Here is a 23,663-nt window from a genome sequence, read left to right as displayed (position 1 = left end):
GGGGCAATGGTTAAAGAGTAATAAGAATACCACTAGAGGCGTAATAGAAGGATGATATCCTTTCACCTTTGATTTAGGGTTTTAAGTTCGAGTTTGTGAATGGAAACAGGGGCAGATATATGAGACAGAAGGGGTTAATTCGAACCCTCTTTGTCAGAAAATTAAACTGTATATATAAGGTAAAATCTAGTTTGTACTTCTATATTTAATATTTTGAATTTCCTTGATGTCCCAAATTAAAGCATTGCTCAACGGTCAAGGGGGTTCAAAACCTTTGTAAGATCGTTGGTTTAATTCTCACTGACCACAGTCTTTTTAAATGTCTGAGCTTTTCCTTTTTTGAACACGCTTATAAGAAATCCTACCCTACGTCACAGAATGAAGAAATTCCTAATATAGAGAACGTTTTTTGTTTAATGAGTCATATATAGCACGTATCTGAATTAGTCGAGCCAATAAATATCGAATATCAAATGATTAAGAAAAAGGGAAGAAGAATAGTGGATTTCTTGAGTTTTAGCTTGGTGTTAGGGTCATCTATCATTCACTATCACTCTCTCTTGGGTGGAGTTGATAACACCAGAAAAGGAATTGTAGTTCAAGAGTTGCTTTCACAAACCATAGGTGGGCCATGGAATCTTACATTCTCTCTCACTATATATATATATATATATAGGCATACCCTTCCATTAATCAAAATATATGTGCTTAAACAAATTTTCAAAGAGAAAAGTGAGGACTTTACAAGAAAAGCTGAAGTTGGTGGATTATATATAAAGGTGGGTAGAAGGCAAATTTATCAAACACTTTGTAAAAAATAAATCAACTTGTTTGTTTGGTGGTAGTTGAGAGTAGTAGTAATAATGGGAAGACAACCTTGTTGTGACAAACTTGGAGTGAAGAAAGGTCCGTGGACAGCTGATGAAGACAAGAAACTCATCAATTTTATTCTTACAAATGGCCAATGTTGTTGGCGTGCTGTCCCTAAACTCGCCGGTCTTAGGCGCTGCGGTAAGAGTTGTCGTCTCCGATGGACTAATTACCTTCGACCCGACTTGAAGAGAGGACTTCTTAGTGATGCTGAGGAGAAATTGGTAATTGATCTCCATGCTCGTCTTGGAAACAGGTAATATACTTCTCTCTTTTTCTATTCTAATAAAACATGCAGAAACTTGTTTGGACTGAGCCGTCCTGTCGTAAGGAGAAACTTGTTTATTATCAATAAGAACCATAAACTTAAGATGTTTAATAAATTAATTTACTAATTACAAACTGAGCTAAACGGCTTATATCCATCTATTATGTGGTGATTTTGTTATGAGAAAGTCCATTGAAATTACTATGTTTGTGTTAGAGTTTTTTATTTATTGTTTTTAAGCATTACTAATGATGAGTTTATTTTCGGCCTTTTTATCCATTTGTCTTCCCTTTCTCTTAGGTTGCATGGTTTTTTTTTTTTTCTCTATGTGCATTTTCATGCCACAGAAAGAAAGGCAAAAGGGAAAGTTTCTCTGCCACGAGTTATGATTGTGTTGGGATCGATATAACATAATGCATGTGAAAGCTAACAATATAAAGTTTGGTAGACGATAAATCAGACACAAAAGAAAATATACCAAAAAAAACATATTATATTAATATGATTTGGTCAACCTACATAAATCTCCTACTATTAAAAGAAGAAAAAAACTAATTGAGAGAATAAATTCTTCCTTAAATAAATAAGAATCCTTTAATGACTACATTGTGGATATTATTGTTGTTGTTATGAGTAGCAGAAATCCTCAATTTATAAAAGTGTAAAAATCTTCCTCCATGAAATTTATTCTCTTTTTTTTCAAGAAACAGAATTCCAATGGATTAAAAATTAAGGGCAAAATCCTAACATATTAAACTCATAATGCTAGTATTTCGAAAGCTTTTGTTGCTCTTTAAAGTGCATGGCTTTTGTGTATAAAGAAAAAAAAAACAAGTTAACAGCATATCATATGCCATGATTTCTGATTGAATATTTATTTCTGATTTAATGAATCTTCTTGATTACTACTTTTACTTTGTTGTTCATGATTTTCTGCATTGTCAAGTAATGTACTAAGTTAATATTAAAATATTCTGGCTTCAAAAGGAAGTGCTCTAATTATCTTATCAATCTATTACATGTCTTCTTGAAGTGGACTTGAAATAGTAGATCTTTTCCCTTATCTTTGCTTTATTAGTTTGTCTTCATTCTGATTTTCAAACAATTTATAACACTAATTATATGGTACTAAATATTTAATTTGTTTTAATAAGGTGGTCCAAGATTGCTGCAAGATTACCAGGAAGGACAGATAATGAGATTAAAAATCATTGGAACACTCATATTAAAAAAAAGCTTCTAAAGATGGGGATTGATCCTGTTACACATGAACCACTCAAAAAAGAAGCAAATCTAATTGATCAACCTATCCCAGAATCTGATCAAAACAAAAATAATGGTCATCAGCAGGTACAAGTTGTACCCGAGTGTACAAGTGTCACTGCAGCAGCCACCTCCTCAGAGTTAGATAACTCATCTTACTCCGCTTCTTCTATTTCTTCGTCTGAAAACTCTTCAAGTATCACCGATGAATCCAAGTTGGTTCTCAACGCCCTCGGTGAAAATGATCCGCTGCTAAGCTCCCTACTGGAAGTTGATGCTCCTCTTGTCGATTCGCTATGGGAACTTCCAGTATCTTGTGAAGAACAAAAAAAATTCGATAACATGGCATCCTGGGACGACAGTTTGAATTGGCTATTGGATTGTCAAGATTTTGGTATTCATGACTTTGGTTTTGATAATTGCTTTAATGATGTTGAATTAGAGGTGTTTAACACCATAGATGACATGGAAAACAAGCAGTGATCATTAATAACCAAGATTAATCCCAGATGAAAAATATAATGAATGGCCGAAGGGACATAGCCAAGGAATTAATTCTAGCTTTTCACAACGTTAGTGTTTTTTACGTGCATGTTTACAAATGTATCATGTCTATAGTACTAGGATGTTAGATTTGGTGGAGCTGTATTTTGTTTTTTTTATTTGTACAAATTTTAGTAGAATATTCGCGAAGAGTCCATGGTGAAACCTTTGCTTCTAATTTAGAGGTTTCGGACAAGCTAGCCAACCTACCAACCAACCAGTCAATTAAACCAATCATGTTAGAAGAAAAAAATCCAAAGAGATAAAAAGAAATAATAGTAGTATCAATAGTAGTGATTTAGTTTTATCCCTGTGCCAAGGATGGGGACATGTACTCTTAGGCAAAATCATTAGAGGGGTTCATATGTATATTAAGAAAACCTTTTGTATATTATGTAAAGATCATAAACTATAATGACAATTTGTTGTTTTTATTTGTCTTCTCTTTAATTTCTTTCTTTTCTCTCTATATATATATGTGGTGGGGGCGGATTAGGTCACTATAATGTGACTCACTAAATCTGCTCATGTTATTACGATGGACAATTCTTTTGACGGGTCAACTTGGGCACAGCTCAAGTCAAACCATCAAAGAGTTAGACTAATTGGGATAAATTATATTTATGTTTGATATAACTATAAAGGAGATTTGTTTACTCCATTAGTTTCATTTGTAATTAAGTAAATAATAAGAAAACAAACAAAGAAATTAAAACTTAGTTAGATTGTTAAGCTATGAATGTTATATATAAAAATTATAAAAATTTTATACACTTTTTGGCTATCAGATGTAAATAGTTTCTGACACGGGCTAAAAGTGATAATTTACTTCTCTTTTTTTTTTTTACTCCATTAGTTTCATTTGTAATTAAGTAAATAATAAGAAAACAAACAAAGAAATTAAAACTTAGTTAGATTGTTAGGCTATGGCTCTAGCCATTTTGACCCGGCTAATCTCAACCCAAGTAATATTTGAGCGAGTTAATTGACCTTCTTATTTATTGATTCAACCCATTTTAATCCTCCAAATTTCATCTAACTTGTCCATATTTAGAACCGTAAATTCATACTATATATAAATACCTTTGAAGGTGGCTCGTATAGATATTCATTCTAGCAAGAATCCTAGAATTATTGGAATTTTTTGAAGTTCTTGAAAGTGAGTGAGATGATTTGGGAGTTGAATGATGTTAATTTTAACACTTGTAGTTTTAGAGTTCGTCACGATTTTATTTTTCTGAAAACGGACATATACAGGAACTACTCCACAATAAAAATAGGGTAAAGATCTTTACAAATCAGAAGTGCAAGTGTTGTAGCAATTTTTTATGTCTGCCAACAAATATTGCTTTTTATCTCAAGGTTGTAAAAATGCTGTCTTACGCCAGAAAACTAGGGTACAAAAGTTCAAAATTTTTATCTTATTATTAATTTCTTTTTAACGTAATCAGCTAAATCATTAGCTCTCTCAACAAACTTATCCAGTAAAAAGTACTTTTATAATATTATATTCCAAACAACATAGAAATTAATAATAATGTAATCGTTTTAACCTTTTTACGGTAAACTGACACGTTAAAAGTAGTGCAAAATGACATTTTTACAAATTTGAGCACTAACCAGCTGAAGTTTGTCGGCAGATGACGATTGAGTTATAAGATTATTAGGAAAAATATAAAATATGCTGCCCATTAATGGAGCTACTAAACTAAGGCACTACACTAGAACCATGATCTAGTGATAAAGTTAATTATGTCATCTTTCGACTAAACATGATGTGTTCACATTACCCATTTGCACAATATTTTGAGAGAAATTTTCCAGAAAAAAATATTTTGAGAGATTTAACATATTTATATTGATAGTGTAATGAATAAATTTATACACTGTAACTTGAAAAATGTTATTTCTAATCTTGAAAATAAAGCAAATTATTTACTGCAACAAATAAATATAACCCGATAGTATTTTCTTCACACACTATCAGTGTATATAAATTAAAGTTTTTAGAAAAATCTTTTAGTATTCCGTTAAAAAAAATTGCTCGATAAAGGTATTTGGATAGTTAATTAGTGTCTTTTAGAAGTTTTCTTCCTTTTCCAAAAATGATTTTGAAAAAGATGTCTAAAGACAGTTTTTAACCAAGAAAAACCTTTTTAAAACCGGTGAGCCAGACAAAACTATGTGCAAATTAAATTTACTCCTAAAAACAGTATAAAGAATTATACAGCAACAACGACAACAAAACAAAAAACGAAAATAAAAAAGAAAAGCTTTGCTGCTTACCCTATAGTAGTAATTAAGTACTAGTAACAAGCATGAAGCGGGCACATGAATTTATTCAAATCTTTATTCTGACATTTTTAAGATCAAAATATCTCCTTTTCAATCGTTTGAACTCAATTTATTTTATTTAAGTATAATGTTACTAAGTTTATGAACCTTGGACTATATAAAGGAGTACATACAACATAATAGTGTATGATTAATACCAAGTTCTAACTTAATTAGTATTTAAAAGTTTTTTCATGTCACTTCTTATCAAATACAATCAAAACTCTCTATAACAGTCTCGTTCGTTCCGATATTTTTTGGCTTTTATAGTGAAGTATTGTTATAAAGAATATTTATTATACTCCATCCGTTCACTTTTACTTGTCATGTTTTGCTCTTCGAGAGTCAATTTGACTAATTTTTGAAGCTAAATTGAATTAGAATTTAAAAATATTATAAAATTAAAATTTAGATATTCGGAAATTATACGAAAAATACTATAATTTGTAAAAAAAATTCATATCAATATGGTGAAAAAATACATGTTAAAACGTTGTTCAAAGTTTATGTAGTTTGACTCTCGAAAAGCAAAACATGACAAGTAAAAATGAACGAAGGGAGTAACATAATGTTAAAATCAGTTCCGAAAAAATTAACTTTTATAGTGAATGATTATTATATAAAGGTGATGTTATAGAGAAGTCTGACTGTATAATGCAAAATGGTTTCTACATAAAATGACTTCATCATACAAAAGGGAAAGACCACTTTTAGTAGCTCAATTTACATGTTAATCAAAGTCAATTGAGAGTAATGTAGCTAAAGACTTCTTTGGACAAAATTAGTGGAAGTAAAGTACACCCACCTTTATCTGCAACAAATGACACTGAGAGGAAAACTAAGAGAATGATCCCCTTTGTTACGAGGTAGGTGAGAATTATGTTTGCCAATTAGATAGGTGTGGAGAAGAAGACCAACTACCTTGTATTGCTCTTATAACCCCACTGCCACCTCTTCGAGATGATCGTAGCAGCAACAAGTGCATATTTTCCCTTTGTCTTTTGTTCTAATTCATATTTAATTCCCCCGGTCTCAAATAATTTATCATGATTTTTTTTGTATACGTCCCTTAAGAAAAATTAAATAGGATAGAATTTTGACTATTTTATCCTTATTCATGTCTTATTATTTAATGTTTCTTCAGTTATTCATAATTGAGATGTTTGTAGTCTTCAAGGATAATTTTTTTTTTTGGTAACAATGTGAATATTACCATTGACATCATCAAACAATTACACTTATAGAGCACCTAAGTATCTGACTACAGACTTTTAGACCTCCAACAAACAGAAAAAAAATAACTAATTACAAGTAATTTGTCTAACTAAACTTCTACATTTTTGTGCTTTCTTTGACTGCTGAAGTAATTCTATCCTTTCTATCACTTATCTCTTAATTTGTGTAACTACCTCTGCTCTATTTACAGTTCTTCCTTGAAATTTTTTTACGTTCCTAGCTCTCTATGTATGGTATATCACTGCTATACTCACTACATCTATTACTTCCTTTTTCAATTGCTTCCCATGCTTCTTTTTGATCTGTTCTAGCATTTGTTTGATTCCTGTAATTTGCACTGCATGCCCTAGCCACAGATGTAACTCTTGCCTTACTGCATTGATCCAGCTACATTTAACAAACAGGTGGTCCTGTGATTCCATTTTGTCCTCATTACATAAATTACAGTTAATGTTTTCAACCTGTAATTGCATCCAATCATCTTGTCCTTAGTTAGCAGCCTCCCAAGTGTTGCAAGCCAACCAATAAACCTGTGTTTAGGCTGTGCTACAACTGTCCAGATTAAATCTGTGACCTTCAGCTTCTGTTGACGATCAATTATTGCAAAATAGCTTTGAGTGGTTGAGTAACTCCCTTCTGGAGTTAATGTCTATCTGCCCTGGGAGTACTATTCCTTCATCAGTTCTTTAGTTGAGTTTAGCTTTCTCCATTACCAGCTACTATCTATAAGAGGCGTATCAACCCATATGTCATGATCAGATTTCATATATACCCCATGAACCCACCTTACCCATAGGGATTCCTTATTCAAAACTAGCTACCATGTTAGTTTACCTACTGAGGCTATATTCCATTCCTTACAACCTTTGATATTTAGACCCCCCAAGTTCTTTGGACAACACACCTTATCCCATGCAACCAGAGCCACTTTCTTCTGTCCCTCCTTTTCCCCCACAGATACTCCCTACATAGCCTATCTACTCCTTTCACCACACTTTGTGGTAAAACGAAAACATTCCCCCAGAAGCTATATATAGAGAAGAGCACAACAGTAGCTATTTGAAGTCTTCCTGCATATGACAATTGCTTAGAATAGTAATATTGATTCTGTGAGTGATCTTCCCATTCAACATTTGACAATCCATCTTGTTCCATTTCCTAGGGGATAGAGGCAGTCCCAAGTATTTGATAGGAAATGTTTTAGCAGTGAAACCTGTTCTTCCTAACAGTTGATCTTTGATATCATCTTCACCCCCAGCTACAAAAATGCTAGATTTTTTCATATTGGCAATCAAACCAGATACTTTACTAAAGTGATCGAGGGCTTCGATTACTCTATTTACTGAGCTAGTATTTCCCTTGCAGATATCATCAAATCATCAGCAAATATGAGATGTGTCAGCTTGATCTCTTTGCACATTGGATAGAACCTGAAGTCAGGTAGTCTACTGATTGTCCTTAAAGTTCTAAAAAGGTATTCCATTACAAGAACAAATAGCAATGGAGAAATAGGATCTCCTTGACTCAACCCTCAGTTTCCAGCAAAGTAACCATGTCCTTCACCATTAACTTTTACTGTGAACATAGTAGTAGAAACACATACCATGATCCAATGTATGAACTTATCTGGAAATCCATATCCTCTTAGAGCTTCCTCCAAAAGCTCTCTGCTAACCATAGCATATGCCTTTCTAAGGTCTATTTTCATTTAGCATCTAGGAGTTGTCCTCCTATTGTAGTGCCTTAGTGAATCATGGCATATTAACACATTGTGCATCATGAACCTTCCTTGTACAAAAGCTGACTGATTATATGCTACTATATGACTGGCTGCTGGTTTTAACCTGGAACAGATCATTTTAGATATGCATTTATATAGAACATTACAACAGGAGATAGGCCTGTATGGCCTGCATTTTCTGAAGCTTCCACTTTAGGTATCAAGGCAATGTTAGTGGCATTTATTTGCCTGAGCATGTTGCCATTCTGAAAAAACTCCAGGACTGCTGCAGTGATATCTCTTCCCACAATTGGCCATGCCGCTTTGTAAAATCCACTCCCAAATCCATCAGGACCGGGACTCTTATTATTATCAATCTGAAACATAGCCTGCTTTACTTCTCTTTCCAAAAAAGGTTGCATTATTTCTTGTTGTTGAGCTTCTGATAGCCTGTTTCCATTTCTGATTGTACTACTAAAAGCTTTCACCCTTTCAGTTGCTTTCCTCCCTAGTAAATTTTCATAATAATCAACAAACATACCAGCAATTGTATTAGGATCTATTTGCCAAAGACCAGAGCTGTCCTTGAGCTGAGTAATTGCCTGCTTCTGTTTTCTGTTCTTGATTACTGAGTGGAAGTATTTGGTATTATCATCTCCCAATCTAATCCATGTTTTTTTTACTCCTTTGTTGTAAGTACACTTCACCTAGGTAAGATAAATGCCTGAACTTTTGATATGCACTAATTTCAGCTTGTTGATATTCTAAATTATTAGGACATCTTTGCAGTTGAACTTGGATCTGCTTTAGTGTGTTTCTATCCTCATTTGCTTCAGTCACTATGTTATAAAATGCCTGTGTGTTTAAAGATTTCAATCCTATCTTTAACATCTTCAGTCTTCTTACTACTGTAACATTTTGCACCCTTACACATTATAGTTTCAACCCTCTTTGACTACGCTCATGAATTGTGGATGTTGAGTCCACACATTACAAAATTGAAATGATCTCCTACTCCTCTGCCTCTCCTCTACAAAAGTCACCTTTTCAAGACAATGATCACTAATCCCTTCTGTCAAAAATCTTGCATTGCATTCTGGCGTGGTATCAAACTATTGCTCATTAATAAAAATCCAATCAATTTTTTAGAAGATTTTGTGCCCTTCATGTTTATCACTCCAAATGTATCTGTTTTCTTGTGCAGGTAATTCTATCAATCTACATTCCACCACACAATTATAGAAATCCACCACTTCAGCCCATGTCACTTCATTTCCTCTGCATTCAGAACTGAATTAAAATCACCTATTACCATCCATGGTTTACTACATCTTCTACCGTGAGTAATTAAATCTTCTCACAGTCCCTTTCTCTCATCTTTTGTATTAAAATCATATACATAGGTTACCTCAAATGATAGTTGGAGAGGAACATACAATAATTCACAGGTTATTAGTTGAGTAGTCTTTTGCCTAGGTATTATCTGGAAGTAATCTGGCCTGCAGGTGATGCAGATTCTCCTATTGTAATGGCAGTTAAGATTTGTTACAAACTTCCATCCAGCAAACATCTTCTCTGCCAACTGATCCATCCTTTCTTTTTTAATTTTTGTTTCCAGCGGGCCTATTAAAACTACTCGTTCCTCATTGCAAAGGAGCTTAATCTCCTTTTGATTATTAGGAGCATTAAGCCCCCTAGTGTTCCATCTTAGTAGACTAACTATCCCCATTGTGAGGGATAATTAGACCATCCACATCACTTCCCTCCCCCCTCCTTGGACAGATTGAGGCCCTTCTGCTTATTAAGAATCTGGAATGAATTGGATTTCTCCATTTGTTCCTTTTACCTTACCACAGTCTTGCCATATTTATTAGGTGCTTTCCAACCTTGTTCTGCATTTCTTTCCTTTGTTACCCCCTGCTCATTTGCTACATATTGTTGTGTTTTCCCTAGAGCTCCTTTTTCCTCCAGTAATCCTTATGGCATTTACATTTGTTTTCTGAGCTTCATGGTTCTTCTCACTTTGCACTTGACCTTGCTTCTCCACCTGAGTGTCTGTTATCTGTTCTTTGTTCATTTGTTCATTCTTTGGAGCTTTATTCTTGAGTTTGCATACTCCTTCTTCATGCACATACTTTAAGCAATGGGTACAAAGAGTTGGCTTCCAATCATAGCTAACTTTTTGCACTATTAGCTTGCCCTTCTCATTCCTAAACATCACCACATCAGGTAGTTTAGCATCCATTTTAACCTCCACTAACAGTCGAGCAAAGTTCAGCCCAATCCTCTTTTCTGTGTTCTGGTCAACCATTAGGGTTTACCAACCAGACTCCCTATCTTATTTAGCTCTTTTGGACTCCAAAATTTGAAGTTCAATGCTGGCAATTTGATCCAGATTGGTACTGTTAATAGCTCCTCACGAGTGAACTCCAAATCAGGTGTCCAAGCTTTGACAATGAGAGGTTTGTTGTCAAAGTGATAGATGCCACCCTCAATTACCTCATGTTTTCCTATTGCAGTGTCAAATCGAACAACGATTACCCTATTTTTTAACATTGCAATCCTATCTATGCCATGTTTACCCCACAGCCTCTGTATGTAGCCTTGAATTACAGCAAACGGTGGATGAGCCCCAAGCACATAGCAGATCACAATATTTCCCTAGTAATCAATTTCTGTACTAATATCATCCAGCTCAATTTCAGCAAAAGTAAACTCTTCTGTTGATTTAGGTTGGACAAACTCCAATTTGTACCTAGCATTTGATATTTTTGTGATATCAAAGTTATCCCACACTAAACTCTTCTTCCCCTGCACTTTGTTCATCTCATCGACCTCATCTGCCCATGATTTCCTTCCAGTGCTCACATGCACCATTGGATTACTGCTTGTTGACGCTTGCTGGAGTTCATCCCATACTTGAATTGCTTCAATCTGCTTAAGTTTCTCATTTTTCGGAATTTTTGGAACTGTTCCATTGACATTAGGGCTCAATTTCTTATTTCCAGAATTTTTAGTTGTTGCTATCCTTCCTTTAGTCCCTCGTTGAGCGTTACTCTGTGAATCTGTTGCCTCCTTCGCCATTAGTGCTTTTTGAGACGGGATATGAGCTCTCTTACCCATGGTAGGCGCAGGTTAAGCTAACATGCACCGAGAGAGACTTGTAGTTGTAGTTGCACACTACGAGAAAAAACTTTTTAAAGGATAATTATTACTAAGGGTTAAAAAAAGAAAAAAATATCAATTTTGTATTGAACTTTTAAAATGACAAATAATTTGACACAACTATTTTTAGTAACAACGACTGATAATATGAGACAGATGGAGTACTTTCTCCGTCCTAATTTATGTGTGGTATTTGAATGGGGACAGAATTCAAGAAATAAAGATACTTGAAATACAAATAGACTTTTGAAACTTGTGGTCTAGATAAATTATTACTATATTTATGTGGCTATAAATCTTCTCATTAGGAGTAAATAAAAAAATTAGAATTAAATTGTTTTTAGACAAGAAAGTATAATATTTTTTTTGAGAAAATATAATATTTTATTTGAGATAGACTAAAAAAAAAGTATAACACATAAATAAGGATAGATAAAGTATTGTACTTGTTTTATATTTTGTGCAATGATAAATAGATCATAGAATTCATACTCTTTCATGGGGTTAATTTCAACTATTTTATACTGAGGGTGAACCTTTGTACCTCTATTAGGTGTTGGATCATATCACTTACACCGAAAGAGTACCAACTTTTTTCTCGGCCAACCGAAATACTCTAGTTCTAAAATCTCTTGGAGCACACCATAATAATCAACATCTCCATCACTCTTTACCCATACCCCACTATTATTAGTTTTCTTATTCTTAGACCATTCTTTTGTATGAAATTTGTATCCATTGACAAAGTACTTAGACATTATTTTGACTTTATGGTCAGGTCCCCAAGTAATATCACGCAAAAATGGGTCATTAATTCCATTCACCGGATTATGAACCTATATAAAGTTAAAGAAAAGTTAGAATTTTAAAGATACATGTACTTAATTTGTAGTCACAAAATAGAACTTACAAACTCCCGAAACCACTCTGAAAATCTTGGATAAATAGCATCATGCCCATTTACACCTATAAAGTAACTGCCACACAAAATTATAGCTTTCATTAGTTAAAATAACTTTGATCGTGTAATAATTGCATTTAGTATAAATTAAGACTTACTTATAATAAGGTTGGACCTCTGGACAATTCAACAATACATGTGTTGTAGCGGACTTTTTCTCCATCTCAGTCAAATTTCGCGTTTTACTAGTTTTTGGACCTCTACCTGGTTGATTGAATATGGAAAATGGTGGTGCCAAAGGATCACTAACACCTCCATCATCATGTCGATTTGGCCTATTTCTCAAACATGGCACATCATGTTCAAAATAATATGAACAGAAAAAGAAGTTTCTTTAGCCAAATGTGCCTCGCATATCGATTCCTCAATCCTGGATCGATTTTTTACGATCCGTTTACATTTTACAATAGTCCTACATAGCACAATTTTTAGATGAAATAATGTTTAATTAAAACAAGTCAAGGAAAAATAATTTTAAAAAATAATTTAAAGTTATTACCTCTCGTAAAGATACATCCATCTACATTATACAGGCCCTCCAAGTCGTGCCTCTTGTGCAAGATGAATTGGAAGATGTTCCATTACATCAAAAAACCCAAGAGGAAAAATTTTTGCTAGCTTGTTTAAAGTTAAGCAAATGTTACTTTCCATGTAAGCTAAGTTCTCTACCTTCAATGTGCTAGAACACAACTCCTTGAAAAATAAACTTATCTCAGTAATGGGTTTTTATATTCTATCAGGCAAGGCTTTGAATGCAATAGGCATCAAAGATTCGAGGAAAATGTGACAATCGTGGCTCTTCATAGACGTCAACTTCCCTTCTTTCATATCAACATACCTGGATAAGTTTGATGCATATCCATCAGGCATCCTCAAATTCTTAACCCAATCACAAATCTCTCTTCTCTCATCCAAAGTGAATGTGTAACTGGCCTTGGGCTTCTGCATCTTGTTGTTCAAATATGTCAGGTACAACTCACTTCGCCTACAATATTCCTTTAAGTCCATCCTAGCCTTCAAGTTATCTTTTGTATTATTATTGACATCCATTATTGTATTAAACAAGTTGTCAAAAAAGTTTTTCTCAATATGCATGACATCTAAATTATGCCGAAGAAGATTATGCCTCCAATAAGATAACTCCCAAAATATGCTCTGTTTAGTCCAATTATGCGTAACACCATAACCAGGTATTTTATTAGACATTAGAGACTCTGTTACCTTTGGTAGAAACCTAACTCTGTTCCAAATTTCTTCTGGCGACAATGGTGACAGTGGCTCCTCAAAATCAGTTTGGTTCTTCATAAATGCACTAGTATTTCTCCTAAACTCATGATCCATAGGCAAGAATCGACGATGGCAGTCAAACCATGTATTCTTTCCTCCATGTTTCAACGTGAATGCTTTTGTTTCTTCCATACAAGTTGGGCAAGCTAACTTTCCTGCAATCGACCACCCGGACAACATTCCATAAGCAGGGAAATCATTTATAGTCCATATCAAAGCAGCATGCAATCTGAAGTTTTGTTTAGTTGATATATCATATGTTTCCACACCTTCATGCCACAATAACTTTAACTCATCAATTAAAGGTTGCATGTATACATCAATCAAACTTTTCGGATTGCGCGGACCTGGAACAATGCAAGTTAGGAACAAATATGGACTTGTCATACACAACTCAGGAGGAAGATTATACGGCGTAACAAACATTGGCCAACATGAATATGGTGTAGCAGAGACAGAAAAAGGGGTGAATCCGTCTGCACATAAACCCAACCTAATATTTCTAGGTTCACTAGCAGAATTCGGAAACAACCTATCAAAATGCTTCCATGCTTCTCCATCTGACGGATGACACAAAATACCAGGTGGCCTTTTATATTCATGGTGTCATCTCATATGAGGAGCAGAGCTCATTGATGCATACAACCTCTTTAACCTAGGTATAAGGGGTAAGTAATGCATCGCCTTAACAGGAACCTTCTTCTTTTTTGAATTTATGGCTTTCTTATAACGAGGTTGGTTGCAAAATTTGCAATTTTCTAAGGCTGCATCATCCTTATAGAATAACATACAACCTTTCTCACAACAATCAATCCTCTCTGATGAAAGTCCTAACTTAGAAACCAATTTCTTTGTTGTGTAGAAATCTTTGGGCAGGTCAATTTTATTCGGATTAAGTTCATTCATAAGGCTAATGATAGAGTCCATGCCTGCTTGAGAAATACTTGAATCTGATTTAATACTTAATAATCTAACTGCGACAGACAACTTAGAATGCATTGAGCCTTTATACAATGGACGACTTGCTTCCTCTAACTGTTCATAGAAACGCCTAGCATCATCATTTGGTTCAGACTGAGCCCCCGGGTGCATCACAAAAGCATCCCTAACCATTTCACTGAATCGAGAATTTTCAGCATTATTCTCTGCTAATGGACTACCCTCACTATCAATTTTTTTTTGAAAATCAACGTTACCAACACTAGCAACATCCTCTCCATGAATAGTCCACACGTAATAATTTTCCATAAACCCTTTTTTATAAAGATGAACTTTAACAACATCTAGTTGTAATAACTTTCCGCATTTGCATTTCATACAAGGACACATAATCACCCCTTCACTGAGAAATTCATGAAGTGTTTTTGTTTTAGCCATGAATTCGGCAACCCCCTCTATAAATTCCTCCCTCAACCCACTACGATTAGGATAAGTTCGATTACACATCCATCTACGATGTGCAAGCTCCATCTACACAAAATAAATCCAAGATATGTAAAACAATATATTAATTAGTAAATTGCCATATAATGCAGTCATGATTTAGTAAATTGCCATATAATGCAGTCAAATATAGCCCTAAATCTTCTTCTGCTTCAGTTTATACTTATCACTTTTGATCTAGACTCTTAATGTATGGAAATCTGATGTGCTCTGCACATAATCATCACAGATTCCAGGTTATGTTGAGCATTTACCGTATGTTTTCTCCTATAGTGTTGTCAACAAGTATGCATTTTTGCTCGTACTTTTTAGGGCTCGGAAGGACTTCTAGTCTACTAGAATCCCAGAGTATTAAATATGTCTTTAGTTCATTTCATATATAACTAGCACAGCTTTTGTAAAATGTTTCTCTCAAATCTCTTTTACAGTTGAATTTACTTATCAATATGAAGATAGGAGTTTATGTACAAGCCTTGTTTTACTTCTGTGAAATTGTAAGCTTTCTGTTTCATTAGCAAGAATATGTATCTTTATAATTGTCTAAATTCAAGCTCAAAGCGCGTGAGAACTCGAGTGGAGTTTTCTTTTTTTGCACCAGAAAGTTGAAAGTCCAAGCTGAATTTCACTTTGAATGCAAGTGAAGTGTGTGTCCACTATTTTATTCCTTCAAAGACAGTGATGCATAATTCTCTTTTAGGTTTCTACTTTGCTGGTACGATACAAGGAACTAATGTTCGACAAAGCATATAGTCGGATAAAGTTTTGGCAGAGGGAGCCAGAAATGCTACAGACATGGTGGACATTACTATCAATAATGTATACCACAGGCAGATTTCTTTAACAAAGTACCCCAAAAAGTCAATTGGTCCTATGAATAAAGTTCATATATGGAAATCTATACATGACAAAAGCGCATTGAAGCTTTCAATTTGCAACAATTTAAAAATAATGTGACCAGCAAACAAAACTAATTACTTCTATCTTTTCTTACCGTAAGATTTCAGCCGTTTGCCTCTGTCAGCCTTTTGTCTCCTTCAGTCGTTTGCCTCTGTCAGTCGCACAGATGAACTCGAAGATCAATCAGCCTCACGGGTGAAATGAAAGAGAAATCAAAGAAGAAAAAAGATATGAGAGGGAAAGAGAGGAGGGAAATTGGGCGCCCAAAAATTGGGAAAATAGGGCGCGGCAGAAATTGGGAAATAAGGCTTTGGCATAAATCCGAAATATTAAATTTAGGTTTCTGACTACCGTGGTCGCAAACCCACTTAAATATTCTTTTACCATTTTAATTTTAACTTTGTGACCGACACAGTCGCTTTGTTGGTCAACTAATATTTTTGACTTTTTATTGTCCGACCGAGTCGGTCGCAAAAGTGATGGCGGGAAATTGGCCTGCTATTTTTCCACTGCTTTCGTTGGAATAATAATCAAATTTCTTTTTAAAAAAAAGTAATAAAAAATCAGTCTGTTTCCAACTACAACAGTCGCAAAAGTAGTCCCATTAGCGACTACTTCATTTTCAGTCGGAAATTTCAGTCACAAATTAATGTTTTTCTAGTAGTGGTTGAAATCACAACTCTCTCATTAGCGTACAAAAATTACAGATCACATAAGGCTTAAATCTGTTTGGGCTGGTCTTCTGTTCTGGAAATTGGTTTTGAAAATGTTGTGAGTAAAGTTTAGTTACCTTAACGTGGAAAAAATAGTTCTAAGACTTATGTGTTATAGTTGATCACATGAAGTTTAATTAATTTAATTAACTAATATATTACTCCCTCCGGTTCAAAATACGTAATTTTTTAGTTGTTTTCACGCAGACTACGAAATCCATCTTTTAACATTAATTAGTAATAAAATTGACCATATTAATATTTACTATCTCTTCACATAAACACTCCTAACACATACTCCAACACTATTTACTCTAAAGACAATATAGGAAAAATATTAATTCATTCTTAAAATCTGAAAAAATCACCTATTTTGGACAAAAAAAAAAGGGTTAAAATATCACTTATTTTGGGCGGAAGGAGTATCCTTTTGTACGATCATTTCAGTCAACTGTCTGTTCTCGGTCAAGGTGTCTGGTAGGCAGGATATGCTTATGAAACTCCAACTCTACATAGCGCTGCTATATGGATTTATTTTGAGTCAACCTGGTAGTTTGGAGCTTGATAAATATAGTGATCTTGTTTTGTCATAATTTTTTGTCACAGGCAATTTTTGAAACAGATATGAAAATAATGTGAGATTAATCAATTTTAGTGCCATAGATATTGGAGTTCATTACTCAAATGGTCACTCGACTATCCTAAATTATCTCATAAAGTCACTTTACTTTCGTTTGTAACAACAAAGTCACTGAACTATGTCTATTGCACTCAGAAAGTCACTCAACTAGATTTTTCAAATTTTGGATTGCCAAATACCTATTTTACCCTCTAAATTATTATCTTCTTTTTATTTTTTAAAACTTTTTAATATTATGATTTTTCCTTTTTAATTTATATTATGGACTTATCTATAAAATAAATAAATATTATTTATAAATTAAAAAAATAAAAAGTATTTAAGCATGTATAATGTTGGAATAACAAAATAACAAGCTTAGTACAAAAAAGTTAATTAGAATAATTTGTTAGTAATAATAATTTTAGTATTAACAACAAAACTTCAAAATTTTATTTACACAATTCAGAATGAAAGAAAATAAAGGTTGTAAAATATATATTTCATGCACGTAATACAAAAATAATTATTTAAATAAAGATATTTTTATAATATACATTTTATATTCTTGAAAATTATGCTCAATTATATTATATATTTTCTATCAACTTTCCGATGACACAAAGTTATGTCACCGGAAAGTAGGGGGACTATCTGTATAAGGTAAAATATACTATGTTAAATCGTGCATGGAATATATATAATATAATTGAGCAAAATTTTCAAGAATATATATATGTATATTATAAAAATACTTTTATGTAAATAATTATTTTTATATTATATGAATGGAATATATATTTTACAACCTTTATTTTCTTTCATTCTGAATTGTGTAAATAAATTTTTAAATTTTTGTTGTTAAGACTAAAATTATTATTACGAACAAATTATTCTAATTAATTTTACTATGCTCATTATTTTGTTATTCCAACATTATAGATTATAGATGCTTAAATACTTTTTATTTTTTAATTTATAAATAATATTTGTTTATCCTATAGGTAAGTCCATAGTATAAATTAAAAAGGGAAAATCATAATATTGAAAAGTTAAAGAAGATAAATATGTATAATTTAGAGGGTAAAATAGGTATTTGATAATCCAAAATTTGAAAAATCTAGTTGAGTGATCTTCTGAGTGCAATAGGCATAGTTCAGTGACTTTGTTGTTACAACCGATAGAAAAGTGACTTTCGGAGATAATTTGAAAAAGTTGAGTGACCATTTGAGTAATTGACTCTAGATATTGCCATTAGAAGTAGAAGTTGCATACAGATGATTTATGATTGGCCAATCTAACCCTTGAAGTCTTTAATTCAGTGAATTATCCGAGAGAAAGTAGATATTGATCCTTTGTTAATAATCTTAATTTTAGTATTTTACAGTATAAAGTATATAAAATAAACAATGCATCTTCTTCATCATCTTTACTTTGAGTTGCTTTCTGATGTTGGTCTCATATACTAGTCATTGATGCCATAGAAAGATTCATGATGTGAAAATTTTCTGTTTTGTGCATTGCACATAATTGGATATTTGCTACCATTTCTCGCTTATCTATCACTGTGATAAGATAGCTATTGTTTCATTTTTAAAGCTAGAAAATTTTGTTATCTGGTTAATCCCTTGATAAATTAAACCACTCACATTTCTTGTTTAAGTAGGCGTTTGGACATGATTCCAAATTTTTTTTTCAAATTTGGAATTTAACTAAAATTTGAATTGAAAATGAAGTTAGTGTTTGGTTATAATTTTTGTAACATATTTGGATGTTTTTTTTTTCAAAACCATAAAATATGAGTAATACCCTACAACTTGTAAAAAATATCAAAACCACCCCAATTTGATTATCCTACTTGAAATAAACAATCAAAATGCTATTTTTTTTTTGATGAAGTAAGTGAATATTATTAGCCAAAGGCATCAAGAAGATGCAGATATTACAAAGAAAAAGAAGTAGCAGCCCAAAAAATCAACAAAATATATATCGTAAGCAGTCAAAATGCTATTATTTAAAAATATTGGGTAAATTTGTAAATCTAAAAACTTGAAAATTCCCATTTTCAAGTGAAAAAGGAAAAAAATGATAAGAATTGTATGTCCAAACATTGTTTTCAATTATTTTTTTTGAAAAAAAGCAAAAAAAAATGTATGTCCAAACAGGCTCTAAGTGTCATGGCAAAATGCTACGTTGATATCTATATATCCTAATTAGATTCTCATTTTCATGCTCGTGACCTTTAATTTGCCTGTTTCATGCATGTTTCATTCTCACTTGAATTCCTAATTATAAATGAAAGATATGTAGCTCTTTTGCTTTTTAGTGATTAAAACTATTATTCACTTTTTCCTTTTCTGTTTAGTTTTTATTTTTTTTATTTTTTATAATAGAAGCTAGAGATGAAATTAATTTTAAGGATGGCTGCACAAGGCTATTGGTATGGCGTGTCTGTTGTTTTGCGTTCTTCCAAAATAAGTTGCTCTATTGATGTGGACATGCAAGAATATTAGTAACAAATATGATCAAATCTAGCTCTCTTAATTATCATGTGAAGAGAATGCAATAATACAGATAAAAAGTTCTCTTTTTTCCAGTTGAAACCAAGCTATGCAGTTAGAGGAAGTTACGTTGTCACAAATTATAGTATCCAATTAAACTTCTAGTGACGCTAGTTGAGTCCCCCAACTTCATCATAATGAATTTATCGAGTATTGGAATGAAACTGATCTTTATTCTTCCTCTTCAATGAAGCTGCGAAAATTCGAGGTATTGACATTCCCACTGAATATATAGACTATGCAATATGAGCATAATAAAGATGTGCTTTTGATCATGTTTTTAAAATCAGTTTATTTTGAAAAGTATTTTTCTAAAGTAGTTTATATCCAGCTAATCAATCTGAAAAGTACTTTTGAGCAGTGATTATTGTTTGACCCAACTTTTAAAAATATAAGAACAAGAGAAACACAAAAAACTGATGTATTTATTGAATCAAAACAACCTTTAAATACAAGAGTGAAAAATCAATTCTCAAAACTAACTCCTCTAGAAGAGGAGGACTAAACTACTTGCAAACAAACTCCTTGAATAAGGAGATTTTTTTGAGAAAATAAAGGACTAACAAAATCCTAACTACTAGCTAAAGAATTGGTCAAAGCAGTAAAGTAGTTGGAGGTTAACTTATGCTCTAATACGCCCCCCTCAATTTAGGCAGTGTGTAACTACGCCTAGCTTGAATAAGTGGTTGTCAAAGGCTGGCTTTGGTAGCGCTTTGGTGAGAGTATCCGCGAGCTGATCTGCAGTATGAATATGAACGATGCGAACTTGATTCTATTGGACTTGCTTGCGAACAAAGTGAAAGTCCACCGCAATGTGTTTCATGCGGCTATGGAATGTCACACCTCCCTTTTCCGCCCCCGCGAGGGTGCAAGGAGTTTTTTCCAATTAAAGAACAATCAAAATGGGATTTATTTATTTATTTCAGAGTTGCCACTTGGGAGATTTAGGATGTCCCAAGTCACCAATTTTAATCCCGAATCGAGGAAAAGAATGACTTCATATTACAGTCTGCGTACCAGAAATCCGGATAAGAAATTCTGTTAACCCGGGAGAAGGTGTTAGGCATTCCCGAGTTCCGTGGTTCTAGCACGGTCGCTCAACTGTCATATTCGGCTTATTTATCTGATTTTAATACAATTATGAACCGATGTGCCAATTTTAAATTTTTACCACTTTATTATTATTATTTTTAAAAGAATGTGAACATCGCTTAAAACACGTCTTTGGACTGCGTCACATGAAATGCACCCACAATCCGGAACACATTTTATTTGATGTTTTGGGATTTGGATTTGGGTCGCATGAAATGCACACCCAAGCTTAAGAAAGTAAACTATTAAACACGCGCCTAAAGAGACTATCGCATTATTATTTTGGGAAGGCCATGAAATTCGCTAAACGGCCCTCCCGAATTCTAAGTAATTAACACATATATTTTTGTGTAGGCCTCGCAATCTGTGTGTTTTATTTGGCGAGGCTCGTCTCGTTTTATTTAAAAGGATAAACCTATAGTGACTACATTTCTTCTATTAAGTTCGTCTCTAAAATAAAAGGAAATCCCTCAATTAATTACATGCTGAAAAAGTCGAACTTATTAGTTATTAGTTTACGACTAATGCAAATGGAAAATTGCAATCGAGTTTGTACAAAGAGAGAATTGCTTCCGTTCTATATTCTATTATTTAATAACACTGGAACATGAGATTTACGCACAATAATATCAAAACAGATTACTTGTTCTTTGATTAATTTAAACTAACATTATTAGATGAAGAAGTTATGCAACCTCGTTACTCATTAATCAGTCAACTACATTTTTATACAAAGAAAGGAAAATTATATTCAAACACAAATCTAAACAGGAGGAATTCAACAGGAACAAAGCCTGATTAATATTTCATTTCGCTTCAAGCCGAGAGTGTACAACTGTGTACCTGGAAATGGCAGTACAAGAACAAAAGAAGGAGGAGTCAGCAGCAGCAATAACACAGCAACAGAATCCTACAGCAAATAACAGCAACAAAACCAGCAATAACCAGTGTAACCATGGTCAGAACCAAACTGGAAAAAAAAACCCGGAAAGCCTAACTGAAAATCAATAACACTAAACGCAATCCACAGACGCAGTAACAAAGTTCTGATTTCAGTAGTAAAGAAAAGGACCTCACTTTCAGTTTTTAGCTCTCAAAGACTGATATTTAGTTCTGAAAAAATTAGCCTATTTCTCCCTTTTAAGTTCTGAAAATTTTTCCTCTCTGAATTTTTTCCAGTCCCTTCTTTCAGTTTCAGCCTCCTATTTATAGGCTAGAACTAAACATTATTTATTCAAATTTTCACTTTCAGCCTGTATATTCCCTCTCATGTGCATCTATACACTTTTATCATTAATTTCATGCTTATTTTCTGATTTTCCACCCTTAAAGATACCAGACAGGGTGTATTCTGCACTACTAATTCCCTTTTCATTAAATAATTCATTAATTATACACTGAATATTAACTGGCAGACTACTAACACTAATCATTTTAAATCTTTTAACACCCAAAAATACCCCTGAAAATCCCCTATTATTATTGCCTTGCCCTCACTCTTAGCAATATGTATTTAAACCTCTCTGATTTACAACTACACCAAATCACTACACAGTTACAACCAATCCTTAAGTCAAATTCACACAAATGATTCAAGCATCAAAACAGACCAACGAAGTGATTCATGTTGTATTCATCCAAATAAAAACAGTCATAAACTAACTATTCGACGAAGTTGTTCAAATCTAATGTAGCTTATAACGCACACTCAAACAAACAGAAGAAAAATCTTGACCAAATAAAAAGGTCTTGAAGAAGAAGGAGAACTAATGAACAAAACAAGATTACAAAATAACACTTTAAACAAAGAATCAATAATCCGAAAAATAAAATGAACAAAACAAGATTAAAAACAACACTTAGAACCAAAAACCATAACAGAAAAGTAGATCAAATGAACTAAATAATCTTAAAAAAAAAAAAAATCTGAAACTTGAACGAACCCAAGTCGAAACTCGAATTTGAACTATTGGAGGTCGAACATACTGTGGTGGATTAGCATGGAGGGACGAGGGTGGTCGTGAGGCATCGAGGAGCAGCAGCGGCAACAGCTGGGTTCGCTGCTGCCATGGTCGACGTGAGGAACACCTAGGCAGCGGGGTTTTGGTGGTGAGGCGACGACCGACAGTGGGGTTTGGTCGACGTAAAGCATGCGACGGGCTGGTAGGTGTTGTATGGCGGGGTCGTTTGACGTGAGGATGGTGATGCTTTTTGAAGAAGAAGATGAACAGTGCCTTTTTTTTCTTCTTTTTCCTCTCCAATCCTTTTTCACGTTTTTGTCCCCCCTTTCCCTTTTTAAAAACCTTTTGCTTTGAAAATTCTTTCGAACCTCTCTCTTTTCTCACGTTCCTTTTTGTTTTTTATCCAATCCCCCTGCCCGTTTCTTTCTTTCACGTTCTGTTTTTTTTTTCTTTTTCCAAAAATTTTGCTTTTTGAAATTCCTTCCCCCCTTTCACGTGTTGTCCCCCCCTTTTTTCAAACTTTTCAACCTTTTAAAATTTCCAATCCCATGTGTTTTGTCCTTGTTCAAAGGACATGGACCCCACGTATGTAGGGGTCCAAGACATGTGTCCCCCATGCGCGGTGGGGTTCACCGTGTGTGGTGGGCTCGGATTATTATGGGTCAGGTCCGAAAATTAGACCTAAAAACGGGTAGTTTAAACCCAAATATTATTCTTTGTCCAGACCCGA

General features: G+C 33.6%; 2 protein-coding genes across 2 annotated transcripts; one reads left to right on the top strand and one right to left on the bottom strand.

The window, feature by feature from the left end:
• Positions 1-684: 684 nt before the first annotated feature.
• On the top strand, positions 685-3,380 carry LOC107778034 (MYB-like transcription factor ODO1). Its single transcript, XM_016598215.2, has 2 exons — positions 685-1,126; positions 2,293-3,380. Exons 1-2 carry the CDS (start codon positions 864-866, stop codon positions 2,882-2,884), a joined length of 855 nt encoding a protein of 284 aa, XP_016453701.1. The 5' UTR covers positions 685-863; the 3' UTR covers positions 2,885-3,380.
• Positions 3,381-14,253: 10,873 nt separating this feature from the next.
• On the bottom strand, positions 14,254-15,117 carry LOC107778035 (uncharacterized). Its single transcript, XM_075218330.1, has one exon. It carries the CDS (start codon positions 15,115-15,117, stop codon positions 14,254-14,256), a length of 864 nt encoding a protein of 287 aa, XP_075074431.1.
• Between the last annotated feature and the right edge of the window lie 8,546 nt (positions 15,118-23,663).

The sequence above is a fragment of the Nicotiana tabacum genome, chromosome 1 (assembly GCF_000715075.1).
Source record: "Nicotiana tabacum cultivar K326 chromosome 1, ASM71507v2, whole genome shotgun sequence".
In the NCBI taxonomy this organism is placed as follows: domain Eukaryota; kingdom Viridiplantae; phylum Streptophyta; class Magnoliopsida; order Solanales; family Solanaceae; genus Nicotiana; species Nicotiana tabacum.
This window is presented reverse-complemented; position numbering and strand designations above follow the sequence as displayed.